Here is a 13152-nt window from a genome sequence, read left to right on the forward strand (position 1 = left end):
AAAGTACGTGTCAATACCACTTAGTTGTATAAGAAAAATTTACATGGCTGGTGGATAATGCTTTCTTTCGTGAGGGAAAATTTATGAAAATATCATTTCCATCTGTTAAGGACTTTAGGTTATTGCTTCTTGGCGTAGTTTGCTTAGTTAATTTGTTTTGTACTTTCATCCCTTAAGTTACGCCCATGGGTATCGATACGTATTTGAAGGATTCCATCTGGGCGCCAGACCATCATACCCATCAGGCCATATCGAAGGGCTCTTTATGGCTGGGAAATACGCTACTAGTCAAAGGAAGCTTTCTAAATTGGACCTTTGCCGCGATACGCAATTCGGCGGATCGCAATACTTCAATGAAAGCGACTTGTATAGGTATTTGCCAGATGGCGGCGATTTTATGACCTTAGGCGCGACCATTGCCCGCAATGGCGTCTGGTATTGGTGCGCCCTTGGGTGGAGTTCCTCGGGTTTAGTACTTAAGGGATGATCGCAGTAATTTTGCTCTCTTTGACCAGTGCTCGCTCTAGACATGTGATCGTAAACGTAACTCGTAATCTTCCCAACTAAGCAAACTCCCACTTCATACTTAGACCAATACTTTACCATTATTTATATAAGTGAAATTTAATACAGTCCACTTTCGTAAACCAAATTGTTGTTTTCGTGGTTTTCGTTTATCGAAGGAACCTCAACATTTTGGTCCTTCGAGCCGGATTCGGGCTCGTGGAAAATCGTTCGTCGTTTGTATCGTGCTAGAAGTTGCTCACGTGCAAAACCAAGATTGTTCTGTAGGCGTTGGTAGAAGTCGCTACACGTGCCAGAACAAGGAAATCATTCGTCGTCGTGGCTAAGTAAGAAGAAAAGCTTGGTGTGCTTGGATCATCGTGGAAGCTAGGGAGCTTTGTTTGGGAAGTGGGTAAGTCCTTTATCCTTATTTCTTTATCCTTATTGTTTCGTTTGTGCTACTCGTATCGATCAAATAATATCTTGTGTATCACAAATATCGTAGCTGCATATTTTGTAAAATCTTGAATCGACCACAAATTGCAACCCGTAGTCATTTGTATTGGTGCTCATAGTAATTTATAGTTGAATATATTTAATTTGTTGAGATTATGGCCTCTGCTGAGGAACTTAAAAAGTTAAACGTGGCTAGGAGAATATGCAAGGCCCAACTTACTATGTTTGGTAAATTTATCGAAAACTTGGATTTGGATGATGGATTAAGTAGCACTGAAATCAATCAATTAGTAGAAAGATTTAATAAATTAGACACTATTTTCGATAAGTTTGAGGCCGCCCAAAGTGAGTTGGAGCTACACGCTACTGATCTTGATGAAGAGGTAAATGAGCGAGCTGAATTTGAAGACCGATTTTATGGGCTAAAGGCTGATGGCAAAGATTTATTAGATAAATTTAGTAAGGCCGACAGATCGGCAAAAGTCAGCAATGCAAATGAATCGATGCCTCCTAGTCCCTTAGCAGGCGTCAAGCTGCCAGTTATTTCGTTACCCACCTTTTCTGGTGATTATAAAGATTGGCTAGGTTTTCGGGATACCTATGTAAGCTTGATACACAATAACCACTCGTTAAATCAAATTCAAAAATTCCATTACTTGCGGGCGTCGTTGCAAGGTGTGGCATCTCAGGTTCTAGAAACTCTGGAATTTACTGATAATAATTATGATGTCGCATGGACAACCTTAAGCGAGCGATACAATAATACGCGAGTACTTGTACATATGCACATGAAGGCGTTACTCGAGATAGAATCGGTAGACAGGGAATCGGCTCATAAACTGAGGGACTTAATTGATAACGTAGGGAAAAATCTAAGGACGTTATCGGCGTTGGGTCAAAAAACTGAACACTGGAGTGATTTGATAGCCTGTCTCGTAGGTAGCAAGCTGGATCGAGTAACGGAAAGGCATTGGGAAGAGGCGAAGGGCAACAAGAAAGAGGTTCCCTCGTGGGAATCCTTGCGAGAGTTCCTAACAAATAGGGCAGACATGCTAGCCGCAATCGAGCGTCAAAGGGGCAGCACTAAGATAGAGAAAAATGCGGGATTCAAACACAATAGGGCAAGTGTTAAAACTTTCGTGGGAAGCGATTTGAAGTGCGTAGTGTGTAAAGCAAATCACCTACTAGTAAATTGTCAAAGGTTTCTGGCTATGCCTCCCAGCGAAAGATTTAACAAAGCCAAACAACTCAAATTGTGTTTGAATTGTTTAAAGCTAGGGCATTTCGGAAAGGATTGTCGCGCAAAGCATTGTGCCAAGTGTACGACTAAGCACCACACATTGTTGCACTTTGAACCTAACAGGGGGCAAGAGGCGATCTCCCATTCGGAGGAGAATTTGGAACATAGGGTTTCGTTGTCTGCACTAAGTTCGGAAAACCATGTCTTTCTGTCTACAGCTTTGGTAGAGGTTCGCACTGCCGGGGGAGCGTGCTTGAAAGTACGCGCGCTTTTGGATTCGGGAAGTCAGTCGAATTTCATTAGTTCTTCGTTGTGTAAAAGGCTAAAGTTAAAGATGGACAAATTTGAAATGCTAGTCAGAGGATTGGGTTTAAAGGCGTCGGAAATAACACACAGTTGCAACGTCGAGGTGTGTGCCCGACGCAGGGGGTACCAAGCTTCTTTGAAATGTTTAGTCTTGCCCAGGATTACCGGATTCATTCCTGGTGCCGTTGTGGATGTCAGTCGATTAAACATTCCTTCCAACATTACATTGGCGGATCCAGAATTCAATAGGCCTGGTCCCATAGACCTTTTAATAGGTAGCGAATTGTTTTATAGATTGTTGTGTGTTGGTCAAATTAGTCTTGGTCCGAATAGCCCCATCCTGCAGAAAACTAGGTTCGGCTGGGTCGTCTCCGGAGCGATGATGCAGGCTGGCATCTGCAGCACAGTCTGTAACTTGAGCGTCAATTCGAGGCATGGTGGCCGTGAAATCGAATTTGACTTGAAAAGGTTTTGGGAAGTTGAAGAGAACTTTGCTGAGACCAAGGCCTGGTCGGCTGAGGAGCTTTCATGTGAGGAGCATTTCCAAAGAACGCATAGGCGTTCGTCCGACGGTCGTTTCGTTGTTGCTATCCCCTTCAAGCATCCTGTCACTGAGCTAGGTAATTCAAAGGAGAAGGCTCTCCAAAGGTTTTTGTCGTTGGAGCGTAAGCTCAGTAAGGATCAAGGGATGAAGGATGAATATTGCAAATTCATTCGTGAATATTTGAGCCTGGGGCACATGTCTCGAGTGCTTGATGAGGATGATAGTGTCGTCTACTACATGCCTCATCATCCTGTGATCAAATCGGAAAGCTGCACTACTAAATTAAGGGTTGTATTCGATTGTAGCATGCCTTCTTCAACAGGCAAATCCCTTAACGAGTTGCAAATGGTTGGTCCTGTCATCCAGCCCGATTTGTTCGACATTTTGATTCGTTTTCGTGAATTTCGTTTTGTAGTATCGGCGGATATCGCCAAGATGTATAGGCAAGTATTAGTTGAACCTAAGCAACGAGCGTTGCAAAGAATTCTTTGGAGGGAATCGCCCTCAGCCCCTGTCGAGGCTTTCGAATTAAACACCGTAACATACGGTCAAGCTAGCGCCAGTTTCCTGGCCGTGAGGTGTCTTCATCAAATAGCCGAGGAGTGCGAACTTGATGTAGCATCTATAATAAAATCGTCGTTTTATGTTGATGACTTCCTTCACTCAGTAAATTCGATTGAGGAAGGAGTTAGCGTTTGTAGCAGGGTTTCGGCCGCATTGTCGGGCGGTGGATTCAAGTTGAGAAAATGGATTTCCAACGAACCTGCAATTTTGGCCTCCGTAAGTCAAGGAAGTGAGGACTTCCAAGTGTTAGACTTCAATGGCGATGATAGGGCTAAGATTTTAGGGTTGACATGGCAGTGTTCGTCGGACATTCTGTCGTACAAAATTCGTCTGTCTGAGGGAGGAATAAAGGTGACTAAGCGCACCATCCTATCCAGCATTTCGCAAGTCTTTGATCCTTTGGGTTTGCTGTCTCCTTCGATAATTGTCGCAAAGATCCTCATTCAGAAACTTTGGTTGGAAAAGTTGTCGTGGGATGAGTCGGTCCCTGCCCATTTGCATACGGCTTGGGTTAAGTTTTGTAGTGAGCTCCCAAGTCTTAACAAAATTAATATTTATCGCCACATCGCATGCTTGGATGCTGTACGCCATGAGTTGCATGGTTTTTCTGACGCCAGCGAGGCAGCTTATGGTAGCGCTGTTTACGTCAGATCTGTTGATAGAAACGGCGACATAGCAGTGAGGCTATTGTGCGCCAAAAGCAAGGTGAGTCCGTTAAAATCTCTGACTGTCCCTCGTTTAGAACTGTGCGGTGCATTAGTCATGGCCCGGCTAATGAGTAAAATAAGGGCTACCGCCAGATTGCAGTTTGATAGGTGTGTATGCTGGTCGGATTCGTCTATAGTCTTGAGTTGGTTAAAGATGTCCCCCAGTAGTCTAAAAATCTTTGTTAGCTCACGGGTATCGGAGATTCAATCGCTTGCAGGGGAATATGAGTGGCGACACGTTCCCACGAAAGAAAATCCTGCGGACCTATTGTCGAGGGGGGTATTTCCCAACAAACTCGTCGAAGTGAGCCTTTGGTGGAATGGCCCTTCCTTTCTTCTTTCTGAGGAACGTCATTGGCCAAATACTTTTGAAGGACCTAAGGAGGTACCGGAGGTGCGTGTTTCGAAGGGTGTCTTCGCGCTCGTGTCCGCGGGGGATTATCTCTTTGAACGTTACTCAGATTTTAATCGGTTGATTCGAATCACAGCATGCGTGCTTCGTTTTATTCTCAATTGTCGTTCGAGGTCGCTGAAACGGGACGTCGTGAGTGGCTCATTATCGAGCTTAGAGCTAAATGATGCTACTAAAACCTTAGTTAGGATTGCTCAAAGGGACAGTTTTCCGGATGAATGTGATCGTCTCACCGGGGGGATCGCCTTGAGCCCAAAAAGTAAACTGCTGAGTTTGAGTCCGTTCGTGGACAGGGAGGGCGTAATGAGAGTAGGAGGAAGGCTACGAAACTCGCCTTATCATTTTGATAAGAAGCATCCTATGCTTCTCTCTCCCAAACATCGATTGTCGCGGATGTTATGCGAGTATGAGCATAAAAGGTTAATGCACGCCGGTCCTCAACTACTGCTCTCGTCCATAAGGGAGAAATTTTGGATTGTCGCGTCTCGTAACCTTATAAGGGCTACCGTTAGAAATTGCATTGCTTGTTCGCGATTTAATCCTCAATGTTTAGCGCCTATCATGGGTGACCTTCCACAAGAACGCTTAACTGTTGGACGCGTATTTTCGGTGGTAGGAGTGGACTACATGGGTCCGCTCCATATTAGGGATAAAAAGGGTCGCGGCTCGAGGTTGTCCAAGTGCTACGTAAGCGTCTTTATATGCTTTGCAACGAAGGCCCTGCATTTGGAATTAGTATCTGATCTCAGTAGTGAGTCGTTTTTGCTCGCTTTTCGTCGGTTTGTGGCTCGGCGTGGACGGCCTAGTCATGTTTACTCGGATAATGGCACAAATTTTGTTGGTGCCAATCGGGAACTGTCAGAGCTCGGCAGTTTCTTAATTAAAGAATCTCGCAATTTGGTCGATTCATGTGCTCGAGAAGGTGTGCAGTGGCACTTCATACCCGCCCAATCACCTCACTTCGGAGGTCTTTGGGAGGCTGGTGTCAAATCGGTAAAACACCACCTGAAGAGAGTGGCGGGAAATGCCAACTTAACGTTCGAACAATTGATCACTTTATTAGCACAAATCGAAGCGATTCTCAATTCCCGTCCTCTTTCTCCCATGTCTCAAGATCCCAATGACCTAACTCCCTTATCACCCGCTCACTTCCTGATTGGAAGAAGCACCACGGAGCTGCCCGACCCAGACCTGCAACATGTTCCTGCAAATCGGCTATCTGTATTCCAAAGAATCCAATTAATCAAGCAGTACTTTTGGAAGCGATGGAGCAAGGAATACATCAGCGAACTTCAGCAGAGGGTGAAATGGAAAACGCAGCAGCAAGACGTCCAAGAAGGAGTGCTTGTACTCGTCAAGGAAGACAACTTTCCTCCCTCAAAATGGCGCATGGGACGAATTGTAGCAGTGCATCCTGGCCGGGACGGAGTGAACCGTGTAGCTACCATAAGAACTTCCAGTGGTCTGGTGAAGCGCTCGTTTAGTAAGATATGTCCCTTGCCGGTAGAGACTGTCGTTGAAGACGCTCCAAGCGCTTCAAGGCGGGGGGCATGTTAAGGACTTTAGGTTATTGCTTCTTGGCGTAGTTTGCTTAGTTAATTTGTTTTGTACTTTCATCCCTTAAGTTACGCCCATGGGCATCGATACGTATTTGAAGGATTCCATCTGGGCGCCAGACCATCATACCCATCAGGCCATATCGAAGGGCTCTTTATGGCTGGGAAATACGCTACTAGTCAAAGGAAGCTTTCTAAATTGGACCTTTGCCGCGATACGCAATTCGGCGGATCGCAATACTTCAATGAAAGCGACTTGTATAGGTATTTGCCAGATGGCGGCGATTTTATGACCTTAGGCGCGACCATTGCCCGCAATGGCGTCTGGTATTGGTGCGCCCCTGGGTGGAGTTCCTCGGGTTTAGTACTTAAGGGATGATCGCAGTAATTTTGCTCTCTTTGACCAGTGCTCGCTCTAGACATGTGATCGTAAACGTAACTCGTAATCTTCCCAACTAAGCAAACTCCCACTTCATACTTAGACCAATACTTTACCATTATTTATATAAGTGAAATTTAATACAGTCCACTTTCGTAAACCAAATTGTTGTTTTCGTGGTTTTCGTTTATCGAAGGAACCTCAACACCATCAGATACATAAATTATCTTTCTTTAGATATGTTTGGTCTGGTGCCTCCAGGATTATATAAACACACAGGTTCGATATGTGTGTATCTGGAGCGGTGCAATTATTCCTATTTTGCGTCTTGAAATCCTTAGACACATTTTAATTTTTCGGTCTGCCTATTGAAAAATAGACAATTATTAGTTAAAAGTGCGTTTACTTTTTCTCACCCTCATAAACCAATAGTGACAATACTATTTCTGATTTTTTTTTATAATAAGAATATTCATTATATTGAACCTGTATTATGGCGAGAAAGGGTTTGAGTGATCAAAAATTAGAACGATTGGCATATGAAAGTAGTGACAGTGAAGTAGAAGATATTTTGGGATTGGAGGAAAATAGTGACGACTCGGGTGGAGATGATAATATATCAGATCGTGAATGGTATCCAAATAATAATGAGAAATATTTGAAAAGCCTAAATGATGTATGGAAGAAAGAAGATCAGTCTTCTTCATCTTGCTCGGACCAGCCTCCACAGAAGAAAAAAAGAACTGCTAAAGGAAAAGCACCAGAACGAAAAACAAAAGTAAGTAGAATTAAGATACCTACTAGTTTGACAAACTACTATACCAATAATTCTTTTTTTTTAATTGGGAAGGTGATTCAGTTCAGATTACAAAACACACACAAAACTTCAACTCTAAGTAGCTATGTAATTACACCCAGTCAGTCAGAACTTAGAAGTAAAAATGGCTATGAATGGTCTGCAGATTCGTTATGCTCAATGGAAAGAAAAACTCCTGTAAGAAACATAATACACATTAGACCTGGTCCAATAGCTTCTCTCAGGAACATATTAGATCCATAACATGCTTTTAATATTTTTTTTACTGAAGCAATGACCAATAAAATAGTATTGCAAACAAACGATGAAATTAGTAAGGAGCAGCAAAAATATAAAACGCAAAGCGAAACAATTGCATGTACAAGTTCAAAAGAAATAAAGTCCCTATTAAGTATATACATTTTGGCGGGAGCACTCAAAGATAACCATCTTTCCTCCAATGTAATGTTTGACAATTTATTCTGCGGCACTCGTTATAGAGCCACAATGAGCAAAGGGAGGTATGATTTTTTAATTTGCTGTATTCGATTTGATGACAAGCAAACCAGAAACGAACAACAAATGATCAATAAAGGCCGTGTATGGTTAAGGGGTCAATTCGGCCTCCACGGGCGATCGATTTAAATTTTTACCAATTGTCCCTACCACTCAAAGGACTTACCACATAAAATTTCAACTTCCTAAGTCTCACCATTCAAGGGTAGGACGGGGTTGAGGGTGAAAACTTTAAAACGCCATATCTCGGGAACTATTCATCGTACAGCGTGGGGCAAAATGGTGCGTCCTTCAGTAACCACCTTCTTATTTTCTCATACTTATAGATTTATCGGTTGATGCCAAAGGGCCGAAATCTCAAAAAAAAAAAAAAATTGGTGATTTTAGAGGAGTTCGCGCTTTGGTACACTAACCATTTTTGCACACTGTGTAGAGGGCCTCTCGAAGTATCTACCCACGTTGAATCAGATTTGTACCAAATTCAGTATTTGGGATATAACGATTGAAAATATAGGTGTTAGGGCTTGTGTAGAGGACAGAATATCCGATAATTAATTTAATCTATTAGTTCGATAAGATGTATTCTTCATAAGCCTAGTATTAAATCTGTGACTAGTATGTAAGGAACCCGAGTGCTACGCCTATGAACATTACTTGTTTCTCTTGCCACTTTGCCCGTATGACCAGATGTTGATCCGCATTTCGTTTGATCTTAGACTAACTATGTAATAAAACTCCTCGCCGACCTTTTGTACGTACTAGAATTTAGACACGTTCTCGATGCTGGTCATAAACGCCTTCCAATAAAACGCAATTATATTGTTAAAGTTAGGCAAGTCACAAGGACAAATATAGAAGACCTTGTATTGCAGTTATGTTTAGATATAGAGTTTCTTGATTTTTTTGTAGGATTCTGATGTAATTATCATAGCGTTCTCCATCGTCCGTGTCTAGGGTTCCGTATATATATTTATGAATTTTGCCTATTAGGTTGATTATTAATTTATGGCGATTCGAGAGAAAAGAAGGGCAAGCATTAAAAAGAGATATTAAGGTTTAAGCGGCTAGAACGTGTATAGTTCTAAAAATAGAAAATAAAATCAATAAGTGTTTGGAGACGAGCGTTTTCATAAAATTTCCAAATGGTGAGGTTCCCCCCAGCCTCTAAAAAAAGGGGTGGTCCTTCATAGCAATTAATAATTGGTCTTCGGAGCGTTAACCAGTGACATTGCATAAGGGTTTTCCTTGACTGTCCATTTCAATATTAGCTGGTTTTTATAAGTATTGATGCTTTTGTTGACATAAGGAGCGCCTGCTATTAGGTTTTCAAGAGAGGTATGTATTGTTTCTGTCTCTATGGTTTCTTCAGGTTTGATGATTTCTTCAGCAGTCAATGTAGTTGATCGGCTATCTCTCGATCCTTGTCAATGGTAACGGTGTTTGATCTGGCAACTTCAGGTTTTTCTTGATTAGGAGGGTTTCTCGGGGGTTGAATTTGGATATCAGATATAATCTTGATTTTCAGACCAGATTTTTCTGAGGAAGATACATTTTCTGTGATTTTGTCTTGAGTTTTTGGTGTTGTTTTCCTGAGTTTCAAAGAAGTGTTTTATACGTTCGCGCCATAAGTGTTGGTCGTCGTTTTTCCTTTCTGCTGTGGCTGACATATGTATGTGTAGCTGGCGATTTTGTTTTAACTAGGTTTATTTCTCTGGGTGGTCTTGATAGGCCATCGGCGTTAGAGTTCTTTGTACCTTTTTTGTATTGTACCGTGTAGTCGTATTCCTGTAGTTTTAGTTTCCATCTTACTAATTTGGAGTTTGGTTCCTTGAGAGGAAATAACCATTGTAGTGGCTTGTGATCAGTAACTATTGCGAATTTTCTTCCAAATAGATAAGGTTGAAAATATTTAGTCGCCCAGACAATAGAGAGAAGTTCTTTTTCGATAGTCGAATAATGACATTCAGCAGGGTTGAGAGTTCGGCTTCCAAAGGCAATCGAAAGGTCTTTCCCTACAGTTCCCTGTGATAACACAGCACCAACTGCATAATCGGATGCATCCGTCGTCAAACTGAATGGTTTGCTGAAGTCGGGATATTGTAGTATCGGGTCATTTGTAAGAAGAGTTTTGCATAGGTTGAATACGTCTATGAAGGTTTTGTTGTGGACAATTTTAACGTTTTTCTTACGGCAGTGCGTTAGGGGCTTGTCGTTGTTAGTGATCTTGGCGAAATTCTTGATAAATTTCCGATAGTATCCTATCAAACCTAGAAATGATTTGATTTCTTTTGGGGTGTTAGGGATCCTATAATTCTTAATGGTTTCTATTTCCTTTGGGTTTGGTTTGATTTCGTCAGGGGTAACTATATGTCCTAGGAATTCCACAGTCTTTTTCAAGAATTTTGACCTACTTAATTGAATTTTCATATTATAAGAGTGACGTCGATACAATACTGTTCTAAGAGAATTAATGTGTTCTTGTGGATTTGTCAAATATACTATAATATCGTCCATGTACACTAGGCATCATTTTCCTTGTAATCTTCTAGGTCCATGGCACGTTGGAAAGTTGAAGGGGCATTTTTTAGTCCGAATGGCATGCGCTTATACTCATAATGTCCATGCTCCACATTAAAAGCGGTCTTCGTTATACTTTTTGGTTTCGATCTGATGGAATCCACTGGCCAAATCTAGGGTGGTGAAATACTGACATCTTCCTAATTTGTCTAGTATTTCTGTAATATTAGGTAACGGGTACCTGTTGTCTATGGTCTTTTCATTCAGTTTGCGACAGTCTATGACGATTTTCCACATCCACTGTCCTGATGCGTCTAATTTCTTGGACATTATCCATACGGGAGAGCTCCAAGGTTGAACGATCCCGTTAGTTAACATTTCATTGGTTTATCGATTTATCTCTTCCTTGTGGACGTAGAGGTATCTATAGTTTTTTGTATGTATTGAGACTTCATCCGTGGGTTTATTACATGTTTGACTTGATTCGAAAAGGTTAAAGATTCTTCAGTTTTGTACAGCACATTTTCGTATGATTGTAGAAGTTTGAAAAGTTGTGGTCGCTCCTCTGAGTTTAGGTGTTCATGACGGATTAAGACATGTAGGTTTATCTCTGATTGGAATTAAATCTCTGGGTTTTGGTTTCAATGTCTAAATTAATGACTTCAAAATTGTTACTTTCAAAGTGCTCCAAAAGAGTGTTATTATTTGCATCAAGTTCCAAGACAATGGCTTTGTCGGAATGATTAAGAATGTCTACTATAACTTTGATTTCGGACTGTTACTAGAGTATATTTTATTTCGATGTTGCCATCTTTATAAGGTTTTGTTACCAAATGATATTGTTGGGTAGTTTTGTTTTAAAGCTGGTTTTTTGTGCTGTTTTTGATGGAATTTCTATTTTGTATTGCTCGAAATTTTGACGATATTTAAAAGGGATTTGCAAATGGTCGTTTCTTAATAATTGATTTTCCAGGTCAATGTTCAGGTTTAACTTGCAGAGGTCCTTTATTCTTATTATACCATCGAAGTATTCATGAAAGGGATATAAAATGAAATTAATTGGGGTGAATATACCAAAGTTTTAGAGTAGGGGAATGCTTGCTTTACTTGTAGTCTTTTTTATTCCTACACAGGTCTGTAGGGTGTTTATATATCGTACAATTTTCTCGGGTAATAGAGTTTCTGCTAAAAAAGGTCGGAGAAGGGATGCATGGGATCCTGTGCTTAATTTGGTGATCTGGGATTTCAATGTAGGGTAACTGATTAGTTTGAAAGCTATTTATGTTTATCCATGGGGTTCTGGGTTGGAGGCTAGAGTTTGAAAATTTTCAAGATAATCGAGTAGATTATCGGGGTTTCCTTCTTCGGGAAAATTTCCTGTGTCGAATTCTGTAGCGGGCTCAAGGGTTTCTGGCGAGTCACTTTCTTGATTATCTTCCAAATGTGTCAGTTCTTGGAAGGCGAATTTAGGATTTTGAGGTTGAGTTTGTTGGAAAGGCTGTCCTAAGGAGCGTTGAAATTGTTTTGGGTAAAGCTTCTTTATGTCAGAGTAATGGTACTTACTCCAGACATGGGTTGTGGATATTTAGGTTTGGGTTTTGTATGATAGGGTTGATTAAAAGAGGATAGTCGGCTTTGGAATTTGAATGGTGCTTGATTTTGTTGTCGGGGCAGGAAGTTTGGGCGAGACATGAGAAATGTACGTGGTGTTTGGTTCAAATATGGCGCGTGTACGTGGTTGGGTCGATTCACCCCTTTCGATACGATAACCGTGAACTACGTAGATCGTGGACTGGATTGATCGATTATGAAGGACCACCCTGAGTTCGCAGTCTCAGAGACACTGTTTTTGCATATAAAAGAAACTAAACCTTCTTAACTTAACAAAGGTTTATTGATAACATTAACAACTATACAATATCGAGAAATGCGTTATTTAAAGAATGTTGACGAGAGTCTAACGCGTACGAGTCCGTGATGAAGTAGCGAGAAAAGAGAGCTTCTTCCGTTTCGCACCCTCCTTAAGTATTGATACGGAGGTGTAACACCCATAGACGTACCCCCGATAAGGCCCCATTAGCGGCTTCTAGGCTACCTTGTCGCGTTAAAGCGTAGCACTTAGAGGCACGATCGCTGGGTTTTTATTGGAGCCCAGCCATTGTATTCGTTTGGCGGTACCTTTAACTTAGATTCGCAATGTTAGTCCGCCAAAGAATAGTGCTGGAAATCCCAATCATAAAATAACTTCCCTCAACCGAAGATGGGTGTTAAGCGCTGGGAATTCCAACAGTATTACCCGATGGCTGGGGTTGTCCATGGGCGTAACATCAGTTTCTTACTCACTTTGAACATTTAAACTAATAAATAACCCAACCATAATCCGTGATAAAACAATACGTCGCAAGTCCTAATACGTGGCTTGGAGAAATTCTGCGTATTATTTTTATGCAATAGCCCTTGAGGGTAGACAGGAAAATTATGTGTTAGTTTAGTATTTGATCTAGCATGATTTTGAATGAAGTTATTCTTGAAGTTAGTGTGACTGGTTAGTATCTTATAGTTGGTAATTATTTCAATGGCAGTATCTAAATTTTGAAGGTTCTGGACTACTAACAATGTTCTTAATTCACTGGAAATATTTGCTAATAAATTCTG

General features: G+C 41.3%; 1 protein-coding gene across 1 annotated transcript; it reads left to right on the forward strand.

Annotated features, from left to right (window-relative positions):
* Window positions 1–1115: 1115 nt before the first annotated feature.
* On the forward strand, window positions 1116–6290 carry LOC136418941 (uncharacterized). The gene has a single exon (XM_066405145.1). The coding sequence runs from the start codon at window positions 1116–1118 to the stop codon at window positions 6288–6290; it is 5175 nt and encodes a 1724-aa protein (XP_066261242.1).
* Window positions 6291–13152: the final 6862 nt, after the last annotated feature.

The sequence above is a fragment of the Euwallacea similis genome, unplaced genomic scaffold (assembly GCF_039881205.1).
Source record: "Euwallacea similis isolate ESF13 unplaced genomic scaffold, ESF131.1 scaffold_49, whole genome shotgun sequence".
Classification (NCBI taxonomy): Eukaryota; Metazoa; Arthropoda; class Insecta; order Coleoptera; family Curculionidae; genus Euwallacea; species Euwallacea similis.